Here is an 18274-nt window from a genome sequence, read left to right as displayed (position 1 = left end):
AGAATGGAAATGTTAGGAATTGAGTACGGGCCACTGAGTTGTCTGAGCTACCTTTCGGTGTCTGGCTGTTCATTTGCTTAGCAAAGCAGCCGCTCCTTTCTGACAGTTTGACACTGATGACCCATCCTTCATTGCTCGAATCTGCTCTGAAAACTCCCCTTTGTGGGAGGCTTCTTGTTGACACTCACTTTTGGTGAGTAAAGAAAAGTGGGTTTGGGTGATTGCAGGGAGCTGGGGACCCTCCTCTGCGAGAGGCTGTGGCTGTGGAGGCCTGACTGCCCTGTAGCCAGCCTCTGCATCTGGGAGGATGGAGCTTTCAGGAGCTGTTCTTCTGTTGTTTCGATTTCTGAGAGATGGGGATCTGGGTTGTCCGTTAGGATTATTTACTCTGGTCACTATGTGCCTTTTTCCATGGACTTCTGAGGACTGGAGTCTCTGTGGTGCCTGGCTTCGTGAACATCCGTTTTTGATGCAGGTGCAAATCATGCCTTCCTCAGGTGCTCAGGACTGCGGTCATCAGGGCACAGGGCAGGCGTCCCAGCAGCACTCCCATGTCCAGCTGACTGGCAGGTGTCCAGGGCCCTTGGCTTCCTGAGCGTCCTGGCCACCACAGGGAGGCTTGTTTTCTTTTTCTGGGCGTGAGGCTGGTCTTCCCCTCATTAGCTGGTAGCATGAGATGCGCTTACCTTGTGTTTTGGATTCTTGTAGCCTCAACTCGTTCTGGGTGGCGCGGCCCAGACGGCTTCACTTGGGACGGCGACGGCTGTTCAGACGGGGACTCCTCAGCGCACGGTTCCAGGGGCAACTACCACTTCCTCAGCTGCCACGGTAAGAGCTGCTCCTTTCCATGCCTTCAAAGACGGTCAGGCCCATGGCGCAGGTCAGAAAAGGCAGCCTTGAGACCTCGGGCCGGCTTCTGTCCCAGACCGCTTACTGCCTACTTCACAGAGCAGTGAACGGTCTGGGGCCCACGTGAGCGTGTGGGGCTCTGCTGCTTGAGGTGGGCCCCGAGGGCCTCAGACTGCAAAAGTCTACAAACAGCAAAAGCCCAGACACCTGCCTTTGAAAAAGTCACTGGTGGACTGTCGCGTTCAGTCTGTAGAATGGCAGCACCACCCGTCTGTACGCGCAGTGTTGGCCTGTGGTGACGGGCGACTACTGTAAACAGTGAGCCCCCCCGGCGACTTCCTGGGTTTCTTTGCTGTGCACTTTTCGTTGCTTTCGGGTCTGCCTCCTGTTTGTCTCCTTCTGTGTCCATTTGGATTGGCATAGGTTGTCCTTACGTAAGGTCAGCGACATTGCAGCAGGCGTCTTTGCAGAGTCTCTTTTCACTTTTTTGATTATTTGCATAGCTGCCTTCCTAGACGTGGCCTTGCGGGACCGAGGGAGATGCTGACTTTGGTGGCCATGTGACTGATGTGGCTGGGCCGCCCCTCGGAGCATGGCCCGGGGTTCCACTCCCGTCCACAGGCCAAGAGGTGGTGCGTTTTCTTGAAGTTTAGAGGAGAAATATATGTATCTCTTATACATACGCATATTTTAGTAACCAAACGCTGTGACAAAAATCTGCCTTTTAAGATTTTTCACTTATGTCTTTTTACTTTAATCCAGGAAACTATGGAAAACGTGAAGAAATGTAAAAATTTCCTATCTACGTTAATAAAACTGGCTTCATCTGGCAAGCAGTCTACAGAGACAGCAGCTAATGTGAAAGAGCTCGTGCAGAATTTACTGGTGAGAAACCTTGACTTGACATTCCCTTTTCCCTAAGGCCTGTTGCATAGGACAGACACCTATTGCTGCTGTGACCTGTGCCTGGGAGGCCTGTGCCAGCAAAGGGAGAGCTCCTCTGGAAGGCTGCAGGCAGAGGGGAGGGGTGCACACTTGTCAGAGGTGTGTGTGGCCTAGCTGAGGAGACTCCTTCCTGGTGCTGGGTGTTCTGGGACCGGTGCCTGGTGGTCTCCTGGGCTTTGCCATTTTCTGGTGCCTGTGTCCCTTGTCTGTGGCTCTCTTCTCCTCTGGCTGCCCCCACCATGCTGCACTCTGGCCAGGGTCCCTGGCAGCTCCCTTCTGGTCCTCTCCCCACTCCTGTGTGAGCTCTTGTAAAATTCCCAGGTGTCCGCAGTCCCTGCTGGAACAGGCATTCCGCACCCTGAGCCAGCAGAAGCCCCCTCCCCGTGGAGCAGACCAGCTGAGGCACATTCGTGCTCCAGTGGCAGAGCCGTGCCCCCCACCCCTGCCCCCACCCCTTCGGAAACCTCTGTCGCAGTGAACAGCACCATGTCTCCTGGCCAGAAGGTGGGAGGATTCCTGGCGGCCTCCCCTCTCCTTAACTACCCACAGTCCCAAGCTCTACATCTCTACTCATGGCCGAACTCTTGGCTCTCCACCTTGGCTCTCCCCACGACTGTCTCATGGCTCAGGGGTATGCTGGCCTCAGTGGGATGGCCTGGGGATCTGGAGTGGCCGGTCTTTCCGTGCCTTCTCCTTGCCCGCCTGACCATGTCTTCCCGAGTCTCTCAGGGTTCAGTCCAGGCACCGCCTTCCCAACCTTGTCGCCTGTCTTCCCCACCTTTATGCCACGCTGGCCTCTGTTTCTGAAATAGGATCTGGCCCTCTTGCTCTGGGTCCCTTTTATCTGACTGTGGACTCTGGGCACCCTGACTGCTTGCAGGGGTGAGCACAGCTGTTGTCTGCTCCTGAAGGTGCTGATGCCCTGACTGTCTGGATCCTGTCTGTGTGGCCCCTGGCACGCTGTGACCTCCTGTAGCACTGTGCTTGCAGGGCTGGCTTTGATAATGGAGTTACTTTTAGGCTGATCTGCCTCCTAGCAAAATGCCTGACACCGAATAGGTGCCTGGTAAACACTGAGTAAAGACTGGCATTGAGTAAGAGACTTAGAAAAAGACGAGAAGTAGACAGGTGACCCTCCCAGGAGGAGACATGGTCCGCAGCTGGCTGCACTGCGGTGTCCAGGGTGAGCGCCTGTCACATGTGTATCTGTGGAAGGTGTAGCACGCAGACTTTCCCATCTCCTCTGTCCAGTGAAACTCGGGGCGGAATCAGCCGTAAAATACGAGACCAGAGTGATGCGGGATTCAGAAGTGTGTGTGGAATCTCATTCACCAGAATTTCAACATGGATTTTATTTTTAAGGATGGAAAAATTGAAGCAGAAGATTTCACAAGCAGGTTATACCGAGAACTTAATTCTTCACCTCAACCTTACCTTGTGCCTTTCCTGAAGGTAATTTCAAAGGTCCTGGTGCTTGACGAGCAGCAGGGCCAGGGAGGGGTGGGGCGCAGATGCTCCAAGTGCGCAGGGGTGAGGATGCTCCAGGCACGGAGGGTGCACAGTGCCTGTGCTCCCTGCAGGGGTGGGGCCGGGGACTCAGTGCCTGGGGACAGAATATTAGGTGTTTTTCTGTAAAGCAGGAGCTCCCCTGACACTGTGGCCTTGTGGTTCTGTCGTGCGCAAGGTGGTGAGAAGGGCGCGTGCTTTCTGAAAGTGAGGGGAACAGGGAATGGGGTAGCGTTTGCAAAACCGGATAGGACCAAGGGTTTCAACAGCGTCAGGCTGTCTCTGTTGGATACATAATCATTGGTATCAGCACATTTTAAAAATTAATACGTATATTTGTACATATTTATGAGGTGCATGTGATGTTTTGTTACATTCATAGAATCAGGGTATTTGGGGTCTGTCACTTTGAGTACTTATTTCCATGTGTTGGGAACATTCAGAATCTTCTCTTCCAGTGATGTTAAAATATTTTAAAAAGTATTTAAAAATATGGCTCTTTTTGTTTGTTTTCTTAAACACATTTTGGACATTTGCTCTCAGGAATAATCCTGCCTAGTGGGAGGGCGGGATGAGATCCTGGCCCCTGACATCCAGACGTGCTTCTGTGAGGGCCAAGATCCGTCTTATTTAACTCACAAATTTTCTGTAAAAGTTGATATTTCTGAATTTTTAAGCAAGGAAAACTGACGCATGAGCAAGCCCCTGACCCCTCGTGTCTGCCTTTCCACCCAGAGGAGCTTACCCGCCTTGAGACAGCTGACTCCCGACTCCGCGGCCTTCATCCAGCAGAGCCAGCAGCAACCGCCACCGCCCGCCTCGCAGGCCACCACTGCGCTCACGGCTGTGGTGCTGAGTAGCTCAGTCCAGCGCACAGCCGGGAAGACGGCGGCCACCGTGACCAGTGCCCTCCAGCCCCCTGTGCTCAGCCTCACGCAGCCCACGCAGGTCGGCGTCGGCAAGCAGGGGCAACCCACACCGCTGGTATGGAAGCGGCGCCTTACTGGTCCACACAGCCCACCGTGCCTCTGCTCCCTCCAGCTTCTCAGATAAATTGGCCACGGCTCAGAAACCTTTTCCAAGCATGCAGGAAGGCTCCTGCTAGAGGAAGCTTAGGCATTACCTTAGTTAAAATAGAAATCAGGGTTGAGGCCCTGGGATTTTGTATTTTGTCTCAGTAAAATGAAATGGTTGAGTTGGCTTTGAACCACCGGCATGTCCCCGCCTTGTCTTGTCTAGGGATGTTACTGGTGTAAACGAATGCAGTGTGTTTTTAGAGGATCTTGTAGACAGATGTTCTCTTGAATTAGGAGCAGCGGTCCAGGCGTAAGACACGGGCACCCACGTGGGACAGGTGAGCAGGAGACTGGAGACAGGGTAGCAGCTCACAGTGCAGAGTGGATTTAGGTGGGTCCCGGGAGGCAAAGCTGCAGCTGCTCATAGCGGTTCATTTATGTGCAATTTGGATCTGGCTTTGTTGGTTTTGTAGTCATGACGTTTGCTCTGCAGCTAGAGAAAGGATGTCTTTACCAGAAGAGTTACATTTCGAGCACATTCCCTTTCATGGGCAGAGAGATTCACCAAACGTAGAAGGGCAGTTTTAAAAAAATGTCGGAGGGGTTTTCTTCCTCTAAAGACAGCTTAAAAAACACAATGGTGCGGGCTCCCTCATCTTGAGCCGGTATGTGTTCTGATGGTGCACACGTCAGAACCAGCTGGGTGAAGAGTATCCACTGGGGAGCTGGCTCTTGTGCTCTGTTCAAGTTGCATTTGTTTTTGTCTTGATTAGTAGCGAGGAGAACAGGGTAAAATGGCCTGGAGGGAAGATGTCCCTTCTAAAGGCCAGGGAAGCGCGGCCACTGGGAAGGGCTGAGCTCCTGTGTAAAGGGAGGGCTTCATTGCCTTCCTTTTGACTCCAGAGGGAAAGAGATGTGCTGTGCCCCTTGCTTCAGTGTAGTGTAAGGATAGAACTTCCCTATTCCCTAGTCAGTGGAGCTAGTTTACCCAAAAGGTGGGTTCTATTTAAGCAGGGACGGTCTGTGGGCAGTCATTTTCTTGCCAGGTGTTGACCTCTGGTGCTTAGTCACACATGAGCAGCGTGGGTGTTTTTAGAATTAGATGCTGTGTTCGGCAGCAGGATCACCTCTGCATATTGCTTCCATGGGCTCCTCATAAGCATGTGTGGAGTCTGCAGAGCACAGTCGGTGGGATCCAGGGCATCCGATCCATTGCCTGCACCCTGAAGCCTGTGGAGGCAGAACCCGGGCTTCTCCCTGATTTGATGGCAGGCTCCCTGCACCGCAGGACCTGGCCTGGGCATTTGATGGCAGGTTCCCTACACCGCAGGGCCTGGCCTGAGCATTTGACAGCAGGTGGCCTGAGCTGCCTGAGGCTCCTCCTGTCCAGTCTGGGTGTTCCTGTTTTATTGAAGAAGTGTTTGCATTATAGGCCCCTTCCCCAGGCCCCCACACATGTTCTGCAGCATGGAGTTTACCTGCCAGGGCACCTTTGCAAACGGTAGCAACTAAATTCTGGAATACCTGGACCCAGAGGTTTGGGGCCAGGCCTTATGGACTTGAGCATTGGCTTTTGACAGGAATGCCAGTGTCTCTGGGCCCCAGTGTCCTGGGGACAGGGCCAGAGCACAGGCCGTGGTCAGTGCTGCCAGGTTTTGGATCTCTGCCTTGTGCTGGAGGTGAGAATGAGAGGCAGGATGAAAGCAGAGCTGGGCAGACCCTACCATGAGGGGCCCAGCAGGGTCTGGGTGGACAGAGCTAGCCATGCTGGGGGCAGTGGGTGGAGGCCCTTGAGGGCCAAGTTCAGGCAGGACTTAGGGGCTCTAACCCCATTCTAGTAGAAAAGCCCTCAGCCTTCTTATAGAAAATTCAGAAAGGGAGCTGGGTTTGGTGGCTCATGCCTGTAATCCATCACTTTGGGAGGTCAAGGTGGGAGGATCGCTTGAGCCTAGGAGTTCAAGACCAGCCTGGCCAACATGGTGAAACCCCATCTCTACAAAGAAATACAAAAATTAGCCGGACATGGTGGTGGGCGCCTATGGTCACAGCTGCTCAGGAAGCTGAGGTGGAGGATCGCTTGAGCCTGGAAGGCAGAGGTTGCAGTGAACCGAGATCACGTCACTGCACTCCAGCCTGGGAGACAGAGCGAGACTTGTCTCAAAAAAAAAAAAAAAAAAGAAAATTCAGACGAGGTAAAACCACTTGACCTGTAGCCACCAGGCAACAGTGTCACCTCTGCTAATATGTGGGGGGTAGTGGTCCATCTCATCCTGGGCTGCTGAGGTCAGCAGGCACCACTTTGCTACCCGCCCTACAGGCCCTGACCAGTGCCCAGCTTTGCTACCCGCCCTACAGGCCCTGACCAGTGCCCAGCTTTGCTACCCGCCCCTATAGGTCCTGACCAGTGCCCAGCTTTGCTACCCGCCCTACAGGCCCTGACCAGTGCCCAGCTTTGCTACCCGCCCTACAGGCCCTGACCAGTGCCCAGCTTTGCTACCCGCCCTACAGGCCCTGACCATTGCCCAGCTTTGCTACCCGCCCCTACAGGCCCTGACCAGAGCCCAGCTTTGCTACCCGCCCCTACAGGCCCTGACCAGTGCCCAGCTTTGCTACCCGCCCCTACAGGCCCTGACCAGTGCCCAGCTTTGCTACCCGCACCTACAGGCCCTGACCAGTGCCCAGGGGCAGCTTCCAGGCAGCAGATCTGCTCCCGCTTGCCCCTTCTGTGCCCACACGGGCACCCCTTGCCCACGTCCTGCCCTGGTCTGGCCGAGTCAATGCCCAGAGCATGGTCCTGTAGCCTGCTGGGGTTGAGCCGCACACGGGGTCTTCCCAGGACTTCTCACTGAGGGCGTGGGGTACAACGGAAGGAAAGGGAGGAACCTCCTGCTAGGGACTGAGTGGCCCCTGGCCCTCAGGGAGCATGCTCACCATTCTCTGCTGGTTCTGCCTCAGGTGATCCAGCACCAGCAGCCTCCGAAGCCAGGAGCCCTGATCCGGCCTCCACAGGTGACGTTGACGCAGACACCCATGGTCGCCCTGCGGCAGCCTCACAACCGGATCATGCTCACCACGCCTCAGCAGATCCAGCTGAACCCACTGCAGCCAGGTGAGGGTCTCGTGGGCCCCTGGCCACTCAAGACCAAGGGCTGCTCCCAGAGCCAGCTGTCACTGGGTGTTTGTTTAATTGTGGTAAAATGTACATTACATAAAATTGGCCATTATAAGTATCTAGTGCAGTGGCATTAATTTCATTTACTGTGTTGTGTAACCATCACCACTGTCAGTATGATTTTAAATGTTTCTTACATATTTACCATGGTTAGCTTCTTTATCTGTAATTATTCCTGCACTTTAAAAACCTTGATGAAATGCAGGAAAATAAATGCTTGAGAAGTACAGCTTACACGTCGTACTGTAATTTAGAGTTATTAACCTGAAGTTTTTGGAAACTTTCTTGTAGCTAATGAGGAGAGTGGTAGCTGTGCCTCTGGGCCTGTAAAGCACCAGAGCACATAGCTGATCTAATAAAAGCCTTGTGTGGTTTCCACTGTGTGTTTGTTTTGTAGTCCCTGTGGTGAAACCCGCTGTGTTACCTGGAACCAAAGCCCTTTCCGCTGTCTCGGCACAAGCAGCTGCTGCACAGAAAAATAAACTCAAGGAGCCTGGGGGAGGTTCGTTTCGGTAAGGAATGGGCCTGTGTACATTGGAGGAGTGTGGCCAGAGCGGAGAGGAGTCCAGAGTCCGTGCTGCTGCATTCCCGCCCATGGGTCTTTCCCACGTGGCCCTGGTGGCCAGGGGCTCCGAGGCTGCTGCTTCACGCTCACTTTGACCTCACGTCGCTCAGTTTTACCTCATGTTCACACAAGTGTGTTTTCCCATAGAGTTGACTCAGAGGTTTTGCTTCATACACATAGCCAGAAAGCGAATCAACTGTATTTTTATATGAACCAATAGGAAATTCATTTTTTAATATAGTGTAGTATTTTGAGTTCATTGCATTCATAGTATAAAATGCTTTCCATGTATTCAACTTCAGAACCCTCAGAAAAGCTGTACTGGGCCAGGCGCAGTGGCTCAAGCCTATAGTCCCAGCACTATAGGAGGCTGAAGTGGGAGGATCGCTTGAGCCGGGGAGTTTGAGACCAGCCTGCGCAACATAGTGAAACCTTACTCAACAACAACAAAAAAATAAAAAATTCGCCAGGCTTAGTGGTGTGCACCTGTGGGCCTAGCTACTTGGGAGGCTGAGGCAGGAGGGTCACTTCTGGCCAAGAGTTAAGTGTTACAGTGAACTATGGTTTTGCCACTCTATGCCAGTCTTGGTGACAGAGTGAGACCCTGTTTCTGGAAAAAGAAATGCTGTGCTTTGCCTGGGCCTCCTGGAAAGCAGTTGGTCTTAGCGTCGCCGTCAGGGAGGTGCTTATGGGGCCTGAGCAATGGGAGAGGCTTGGTGTAATCTCTGTTGTGACCGAGGGGTTTTGGGGCTGTGTGTATTTCAGGAAGTCTTACTATGCGTTTTCCCTTTCCCAGACACGCCATCGAACCTAAAGACATCAGGCAGGGCATAGCAGGCCTGGGGGGTAGCTGTGGCCTGAGCCAGAGTCCAAGCCCAAGCAGGGAGAGATGGCCAGCATGTCTGGGCCCAACAGGAGGCTGATACCTCAGTGAGGGGGGAGGACACTTAGGGACATACACAGGTGAAAGAATCAAGGCTGCGGGAAGCCTTGGTGTTTTGCTGTCAAGGAGTCAGCGGCCTGGCAGAAGGGATAAAGGAGAACGATCCCTGTGGGCTGGCTCAGGATTGGAATGCTGATGCAAGCCACTGGGTTTCAGCGTGTGTCGGCAGGCATAGGTAACCATGGGTCTTGCCATAAGTTTCTAGCTTTGTCCACTGCAGGGTCCTGGGAACAGTAACGCACCAGTAGCAATGAGCACACCTAGTGCTCAGCTGTCATCTTCTAAAAACCATTTTCCACTAAAATGACAAGGGCTCCTGAGAGAAAAGACTGATTGCAGGGCTGGGATAAGGAAGTACAAGATGAGCAGAGACCATCCTGTGTCAGAGAGCAGTGGACATGGGCATGACCTGGACGTGGATGTCAGCAGAGTGGCCTCCGTCCCACGGCTGGGTCCCACAGCCAGAGCCCTTAGCTGTGCAGCCCAGTCACAGTCCGTGACCGCCCGGGACGCCAGGCCGTGGCCAGACCCTGAGTGAGCACGTGGAGCCTGTAGGAGGACTGGGCGTGAGAACTGCTGTGGAGCAGCTCCCCGGAACACAGCGACTCTGGGAGATGGCAGGCAGGCCCCCGGCCTCGTGTTCAGAGCCCACTGCTGGAGGCGGCAAGTGGAGGCTGCGTGCATGTGGAATTCCCAGCAGGACTCTTAGCCCATGTCTCCTCACGAGAGGGTTGAAGTCAGCCTGGAAGAGGACATTCTGCACACAGCTGGCCTGTGCCTTCCAGGTGTCAGGGGCAACCCAGGCGTCAGGAGAGGCTGAGGAACCTTCCAGCTCGAGGAGCTGGACAAGACGTGGCAGCTGCAGGCAGCTGGGATTGGGATGTGGACTGTCCTGCAGGGAGAGGCGCTGCTGGGACCAGGGCCCATGGGGGAGGGCCTGGGGAGGGGTCATTCGTCATGGCCTGGTCTCAGTGGCAGCCTGCTTCTGGAGGGGACGCCCTTCTCTGTAGGAAACATACGCAGAATGTTCTGGGTGGAGGAGAGTCAGGTTAGCAACTTTCAGGTGATTCAGGAAAAAATTGTGCGTACTCTTCTTCCAACTTTTCTGAGCCTTTAAAAAGAATTTAATGCTGCCTCTGGCTTTGAAAAGCTTTGCATAGATCAGACCCCCAGAAGTCCCTGTGCTGTTCCCAGCTCTGCTTTCTCTGGACTTGAATCCCCTGTGCATCTGTGTGTAGATACTAACCCGGCGCCAGTTCACAGCTCTCCTTCCGCAAAATGGTCAGGCTTTCCAGGAAAGCAGCGAGGCACCCTCTTTGCTGTGGCAGATGCAGTAGGTGCAGGCGCTTGGGACGACAGAGCCCTGGCCTCGGCGCGGCCCTGCCTTCCACGTGGGGTTTCCTGCCCTTACCACCCCAGCCCTCCTCCCGATGAATTCCTTGTACAGTTAAAACGATCTTTCCTTCTTTCCTCAAGGGACGATGATGACATTAATGATGTTGCATCAATGGCTGGAGTAAACCTGTCAGAAGAAAGTGCAAGAATATTAGCCACCAACTCTGAATTGGTGGGTACGCTAACGCGGTCCTGTAAAGACGAAACCTTCCTCCTCCAAGCGCCTTTGCAGAGAAGAATATTAGAAATAGGTATGTTGGTGTTTAATCCCTGAGTCCTTATTAAACAGCAGCGCTGTTGGAGCATGGAGCTTCAGGTGAGCACACCTGATACCTGGTTATGTGTTTTGTCTGAGTTTGTGATTTCCACATGGTTGCTGGTGGTGGTTTTTGGGTAAAGTGTGGGTACCACTGCCTTCCACCCCACCAGCCTGTCTGGGCTGCCCTTAGGTTGTATAAAAGCACTAACTGCCGGATGAGAGATTAGCCATAAAGAAAGAACTGTGCTTAATGATTTTAAAATCTGTTTTTATTGCCTGACCTTTAGGTAAAAAACATGGTATAACGGAATTACATCCAGATGTAGTAAGTTATGTATCACATGCCACGCAACAAAGGCTACAGAATCTTGTAGAGAAAATATCAGAAACGGCTCAGCAGAAGAACTTTTCGTACAAGGTAACCAGCTGTTTGCCTAGGAGAGCGCCTTTCTGTTGTTGACCCCCACTCTGCTGGCTGGAAGCCGCCTCCCCACACCCAGGCAGAGGGCGGTGGCTCCCAAGTGCCCCCATGTTCCTTTCGAATGTGTTTTGGATTTCTTACAGGACTAGATTTTGGGACGACTTCTTTTTGAGACAGGGTCTCACTCTGTCGCTCAGGCTGGAGTGCAGTGGCACAATCTCGGCTCACTGCAGCCTCCACCTCCTGGGTTCAAGTGATTCTTGTGCCTTAGCCTCTCAAGTAGCTGGGATTACAGGCACACACCACCACACCCAACTAATTTTTGTGTTTTTAATAAAAGGGAGGGACTCGTGATGTAGCCCAGGCTGGTCCTGAACTCCTTGTCTCAAGTGATCCTCCTGACTTAGCCTCCTTAAGTGCTGGGATTACAGGCAGGAGCCACTATGCCTGGCGGGTTTTACCTTTTGGAAGGTGATCCTATTCACTCTCTGGGCACCTACCTCTCTCCCTGGGCTGTGAGCTGAACTGGCAGACCCTGAGGTGCTGCAGCCCTATTCTCATGAAGCAGCTCTTCTAAGTAAAATGTGCCCTCCTCACCAGCAGTCACATGAACACTCTTCCAAGGGCACATGGGGTGAGGTGGTGCCTGCTCCCGTAGCCAGGAGGCAGCGCCTTCAGGGCAGCACTGAAAATACACACACTCAGCCCTTGCTGTTAAAGTAGTTCTGTGTTGCTGCAAAAACGGTAAATATTATTTAAAAAATCAGACAGTATCGGCCAGGCGTGGTGTTTCATGCCTGTAATCCCAGCACTTTGGGAGGCCGAGGCGAGCGGATCACGAGGTCAGGAGATCGAGACCATCCTGGCTAACATGGTGAAACCCCGTCTCCACTAAAAATACAAAAAAAATTAGCCGGGCGATGTGGCGGGCGCCTGTAGTCCGAGCTGCTCAGGAGGCTGAGGCAGGAGAATGGCGTGAACCCAGGAGGCGGAGTTTGCAGTGAGCTGAGATCGCACTGCACTCCAGCCTGGGTGACAAAGCGAGACTCTATCTCAAAAAAAAAAAAAAAAAAAAAAGACAGTATCAAAGTGCAGAAAAGGGACACTCCCACAAGTGTGGCCCCGAGATAGCCAATACGAGACTTCGTTCTGTGGACGGGGCATTGATAGAACTCTCGGGCGCAGCATCTATGAGGTGGGAGGGTTGGGTTCTCGCCAGATTGGGACTGGACGGAGGGAGGGCGTTGTGCACGGATGGTCCAGTGGTGCTAGACAACCCCTTTGCTTGCTGGGCTCTCAGATTTATGACAAGTAGGATTTTAACTTTCTTCATAGGATGACGACAGATACGAGCAGGCGAGTGATGTCCGGGCACAGCTCAAGTTTTTTGAACAGCTCGATCAAATCGAAAAACAGAGGAAGGACGAACAGGAGCGGGAGATCCTGATGAGGGCAGCAAAGGCAAGTGCTGGGTATCTGCTGCTGTTGTCTGGGCCCCTCCGTCTTGGGCACAACCTAATGAGCTCACTGAGTGGCTGGGGTTTCGGGTCGTCAGAGCATGTTTTGGGCTGTCCTTGAAGCAGAGGCGATGGGTGCTGTCCCTGGAGCTGCAAAGAGAAGCCTCATTCATCCAGCACGAGCGTAGATGCTTGAAAAGCGGGGCTGCTTAAGATTCCCAGCACCTCACGCTCCACACAGTCACACCCAGATGTGAAGCACACGTCTCTAGAGCCCCTGTGTGCACTGGACCGGACTCTTCACACTCACACTGCCCTTGTTCTAGAACATTCCCAGCCAGGCGAGGCGCCTCCTCGTTCATAGAGTCAGACAGGAGACCGCAGTTCCCCGGGGATGGGGTGGGTACTGTGGAGTGGGAGGGGCACTTGCTTCAATCACAGCCACAGGCTGTCCCATCCCTGGTGTGGGCAGGACAGCAGGGAGCCTGCGAGACCCATTCTCCTCGCTGTCACCTGGTCACATCAGGTCAAGTCAGCCTGTGGTTGGTAGATGTGTTTCAAAGACTGCATCTTCTTAAATCCAAATGTTACTGAATTCTCAAGAGTACTGGCTTTTTTCATGGTGTGTGATGTAAATTTTCATCTTTGGCTATAAGCATTTAACAAATTTGCTATGCATTCTTTCACATTACCTGGATGTTATTGTATAGTGAATAAGATAACACATTTGTTAAATGATAAACATTTAGTTCATAACTTACTTTTCTTTTCTACCTCTTTCAAAAATAGTCTCGGTCAAGACAAGAAGATCCAGAACAGTTAAGGCTGAAACAGAAGGCAAAGGAGGTGAGCCCTGTTAGTCGTGGGCGCTTTGCTGCGCACTCTGATGCCCCACGGGAGGGGGCTGAGGAAACTGGCACTTCTATTTGATAGGCATTTGTGTGTCTATTTGAAATGTTTGCCAAGTTTAAATAAATATCATGTCAAAGGTATTTTCCTATGCAAACGGTGTCCTACTTTTAAATTCAATGGTGACTTCCCTTTGGGGGGACATTAGTCTCTGTGCTTTTGACTTGCATGTATTTTCTGAGAGTTTTAAGATGAACATCTGTTGCATTAAAAAAAATCTTATTTTTCGGATTATAGAATATGCTTACTATTGAAAAAGTCGAAACATTAAAGAAGTTACGATTTAGGAAACTACAGAAAACCCTTTAGTATCTCTGTATTACTTTTGTAGTAGGTAACAACATGCAAGAAATGATGCTCCTTGTTTCCTTTTCAAAATAAAAGATGCAGCAACAGGAACTGGCACAAATGAGACAGCGGGACGCCAACCTCACAGCACTAGCAGCTATCGGGCCCCGGAAAAAGAGGAAAGTGGACTGTCCGGGACCGGGCTCGGGAGCAGAGGTACAGCAGCGTTGTGGGATCGAGGTCCTGGGGAACCATGGGGGAACATCTTAGAGCCGCCTCTTCTAGGGGACGGACACACACAGGGGAATTTGCTTTCTCACCATTTACATGTTGTCTCACCTGTTCTGGAATATTTGTTTTACACTTGACATTTTAAATCCAAATCAGCTTATTTGTGGCTATCACATGAGCTGAAAGTCATTTTCATGAGGAAGTTTGATTAGCGTGATGAGGTTTAGGCTGGGTTTGAAAACGATGTGGGGAAATGATAACTGTCAGAAGAATGATCTGAATAGGGATCTTGCTGATTGTTCTTGCTGCACAGTGTCTGTGTTTTAGATAAACCCCTGTAGGAGAAGGAAGGGGAAGAAGTGCCACCTGCTGCTGTTTGTCCAAATTCCATTAGTTTCTCGTCTTGCTTGTGGTTGTATCTTTTACTCTAATAATTATAAACCCAGCCTCAACATGTTATTTTTGCTTTCAGCTGTCCGTTGTTTTTTTAAGTAAAGTACAGGAAGAAAGAAAACAATCTTTTATGTTTCCCTCCTTATTTGCCATCTGTGGCACTGTCCATTCCTTCCCATGGGTCCATTTCCATCTGCCACCATTTCCTTTTGGCTTGAAGGAGAGCTATTGGGATTTCCTATGGTGCAGGTCTACTGGTGATGGATTCTCTGGTTTTGTTTACTTGAAAATTGTATTTCACCCTCATTCTCTCTTTTTTTTTTTTGAGACAGAGTCTCACTCTTTTGCCAGGCGGGAGTGCAGTGGTGTGATCTTGACTCACTGCAACCTCTGCCTTCCAGGTTCAAGCAATTCTCCTGCCTCAGACTCCCGAGTAGCTGGGACTATAGATGTGCGCCACCACGCCCAGATAATTTTTGTATTTGTAGTAGAGATGGAGTTTCACCATGTTGGCCAGGATGGTCTTGATTTCTTGATCTCATGATCTGCCTGCCTCAGCCTCCCAAAGTGCTGGGATTATAGGCGTGAGCCACCGCGCCTGGCCTTCACCCTCATTTTCAAAGGATATTTTTACTGGTTACAAAGGTCTGGGCTGATTGTTTTTTTCTTGCAAAACTTTCAAGACCTTGTTCCACTGTCTTCTGGCGTCCTCCTGTAATTTTTAATTTTTTTACATGCAGGATCTCACTGTGTCACCTAGGCTGGAGTGCAGTGGTACGATCATGGCTTGCCGTAGCCTCGACATCCTAGGGCTCAGGTGATCCTCCTGCCTCAGCTTCCCGAGTAGCCGGGACTACAGGTGCATGCCACCATGCCTGGCTAATTTTTGTACTTTTGTGTTTTTTTTTTTTGTAGAGACAGGGTCTCACCATGTGGCATGGGCTGGTCCTGCTATAATTTTTAACCTTGTTCCCTGTACGTAGTATGCTTTGTGTCTCTGGCATGACTTGCAGTCTTTATTTTGAGACATTTGTTCTTTATTTTTTAGAGGTTTGTCTGTGTTATGTTTTGCTGTAATTCTCTGGATATTCAGCCTGCTTCAGGTTCTCTGAGCTTCATAGATCTGTAGGTCAGTGTCTTTCATCAGATTTGGAACATTCTGGCTAATATTTCTTCAAATGTTTTTTTCCAATTCAATCTTACTTTCTTTTGCTGGGGCTCCAGTTACACGTATGTTAGACCTGTTGATGCTGCCCTACAGGTCTTTGAGCCTGTGTTCCTGGGCTTCAGTCTGTGTTCTCTCTGTTTTCCAGACTGGAAGATTTCTACTGATGTGTGTACGAGGTCCTTGGCAGATGGACTTCTGCCATCTTCAGTTGAAGTTTCCATTTGTTAGCGTATTTTGGAATTCTAAGATTTCCATCTAGTTCTTTTTTAAAGTTTATGAGTATCTGCTGAAATTCCCTATCTTCTCACTTATTGTGACTATATTTCCCCTAATTCTTTGAGCATATCATTAAAGCTATTTTATAAGGTTTTTGTCAAGTTCAACACCTGGGCCATCTCACATTCAGTTTCTCTCGACTGCTGTTTTCCTTGGCCTTGCACACTTTCTTGTCTCCTTGCATGTCTCATGGTTACCTGCCGAGAGACTGGACTCTGTGATCTCCCTTAAGAGTTGATTCTTGTAGGTGGTTGAGTTACTGGCTGACCACCTTGAGTTTGTGTGGCTTTGTTTTTCATTTTGTCAGTAAGGATCTGGGGGAAAGCTCAAGGTGTTTCTCAAGCCCCTTTAACTTAGTGGGATTCAGGTTGCAAACTCTCTTTCCTCTCTGGGTTTGGCTTTAGGCTTTGCTAAGGTAGGTCTTACTCTAGGGTGTGATCCTTACTTACAAGGAAAGGTCTTGCTGCTCAGGCAGGCTGGTCTCTCATGCTTCTGGACTCCCATGCTTCCCATGCTTCTGGACTCCCATGCTTCTGGTCTCCTCCCATGTTTCTGGTCTCCCATGTTTCTGGTCTCCCATGCTTCTGGACTCCTCCCATGCTTCTGGACTCCTCCCATGCTTCTGGTTTCCTCCCATGCTTCTGGTCTCCTCCCATGCTTCTGGTCTCCTCCCATGTTTCTGGTCTCCCATGCTTCTGGTCTCCCATGCTTCTGGTCTCCTCCCATGTTTCTGGTCTCCCATGCTTCTGGTCTCCCATGCTTCTGGACTCCTCCCATGCTTCTGGACTCCTCCCATGCTTCTGGTCTCCCATGCTTCTGGTCTCCTCCCATGCTTCTGGTCTCCTCCCATGCTTCTGGTCTCCTCCCATGTTTCTGGTCTCCCATGCTTCTGGTCTCCCATGCTTCTGGACTCCTCCCATGCTTCTGGACTCCCATGCTTCTGGTCTCCTCCCATGTTTCTGGTCTCCCATGCTTCTGGTCTCCCATGCTTCTGGACTCCTCCCATGCTTCTGGACTCCTCCCATGTTTCTGGTCTCCCATGCTTCTGGTCTCCCATGCTTCTGGACTCCTCCCATGCTCCTGGACTCCTCCCATGCTTCTGGTCTCCCCCCATGCTTCTGGTCTCCCCCCATGCTTCTGGACTCCTCCCATGCTTCTGGACTCCTCCCAGGCTCCTGGACTCCTTCCATGCTTCTGGTCTCCTCCCATGCTTCTGGACTCCTCCCATGCTTCTGGACTCCTCCCATGCTTCTGGTCTCCCATGCTTCTGGTCTCCTCCCATGCTTCTGGACTCCCATGCTTCTGGTCTCCTCCCATGTTTCTGGTCTCCCATGCTTCTGGTCTCCCATGCTTCTGGACTCCTCCCATGCTTCTGGACTCCTCCCATGTTTCTGGTCTCCCATGCTTCTGGTCTCCCATGCTTCTGGACTCCTCCCATGCTCCTGGACTCCTCCCATGCTCCTGGACTCCTTCCATGCTTCTGGTCTCCCCCCATGCTTCTGGACTCCTCCCATGCTTCTGGTCTCCCCCCATGCTTCTGGTCTCCCCCCATGCTCCTGGACTCCTTCCATGCTCTGGTCTCCCCCCATGCTTCTGGTCTCCCCCCATGCTTCTGTCTCCCCCCCATGCTTCTGGTCTCCCCCCATGCTTCTGGACTCCTCCCATGCTTTCCATGTTTCTGGTCTCCCATGCTTCTGGACTCCCATGCATCTGGACTCCTCCCATGCTTCTGGTCTCCCATGCTTTCCATGTTTCTGGTCTCCCATGCTTCTGGACTCCCATGCATCTGGACTCCTCCCATGCTTCTGGTCTCCCATGCTTTCCATGTTTCTGATCTCCCATGCTTCTGGACTCCCATGCATCTGGACTCCTCCCATGCTTCTGGTCTCCCATGCTTTCCATGTTTCTGGTCTCCCATGCTTCTGGACTCCCATGCATCTGGACTCCTCCCATGCTTCTGGTCTCCCATGCTTTCCATGTTTCTGGTCTCCCATGCTTCTGGTCTCCCATGCTTCTGGACTCCTCCCATGCTCCTGGACTCCTCCCATGCTCCTGGACTCCTTCCATGCTTCTGGTCTCCCCCCCATGCTTCTGGACTCCTCCCATGCTTCTGGACTCCCCCCATGCTTCTGGTCTCCCCCCATGCTCCTGGACTCCTTCCATGCTTCTGGTCTCCCCCCATGCTTCTGGTCTCCCCCCATGCTTCTGGTCTCCCCCCATGCTTCTGGTCTCCCCCCGCTTCTGGACTCCTCCCATGCTTTCCATGTTTCTGGTCTCCCATGCTCTCTGGACTCCCATGCATCTGGACTCCTCCCATGCTTCTGGTCTCCCATGCTTTCCATGTTTCTGGTCTCCCATGCTTCTGGTCTCCCATGCTTCTGGACTCCTCCCATGCTCCTGGACTCCTCCCATGCTTCTGGACTCCCATGCATCTGGACTCCTCCCATGCTTCTGGTCTCCCATGCTTCCCATGTTTCTGGT

General features: G+C 51.8%; 1 protein-coding gene across 1 annotated transcript in view; it reads left to right on the top strand.

Moving 5' to 3' along the window:
* Positions 1-18274, top strand: part of TAF4 (TATA-box binding protein associated factor 4) — a 92300-nt gene that overhangs the window by 53130 nt on the left and 20896 nt on the right. Inside the window, 11 exon segments of the mRNA XM_033186957.1 lie at positions 709-828; positions 1612-1734; positions 3157-3246; positions 4036-4284; positions 7272-7425; positions 7886-8000; positions 10473-10642; positions 10938-11068; positions 12407-12532; positions 13318-13374; positions 13822-13941. Coding sequence (XP_033042848.1) covers positions 709-828; positions 1612-1734; positions 3157-3246; positions 4036-4284; positions 7272-7425; positions 7886-8000; positions 10473-10642; positions 10938-11068; positions 12407-12532; positions 13318-13374; positions 13822-13941 — 1455 coding nt within the window.

This window comes from Trachypithecus francoisi, unplaced genomic scaffold (assembly GCF_009764315.1).
Source record: "Trachypithecus francoisi isolate TF-2019V2 unplaced genomic scaffold, Tfra_2.0 Lachesis_group21, whole genome shotgun sequence".
Lineage (NCBI taxonomy): Eukaryota > Metazoa > Chordata > Mammalia > Primates > Cercopithecidae > Trachypithecus > Trachypithecus francoisi.
Note: the sequence above shows the minus strand (reverse complement) of the source record. Positions and strands in the feature narration are given on the sequence as shown.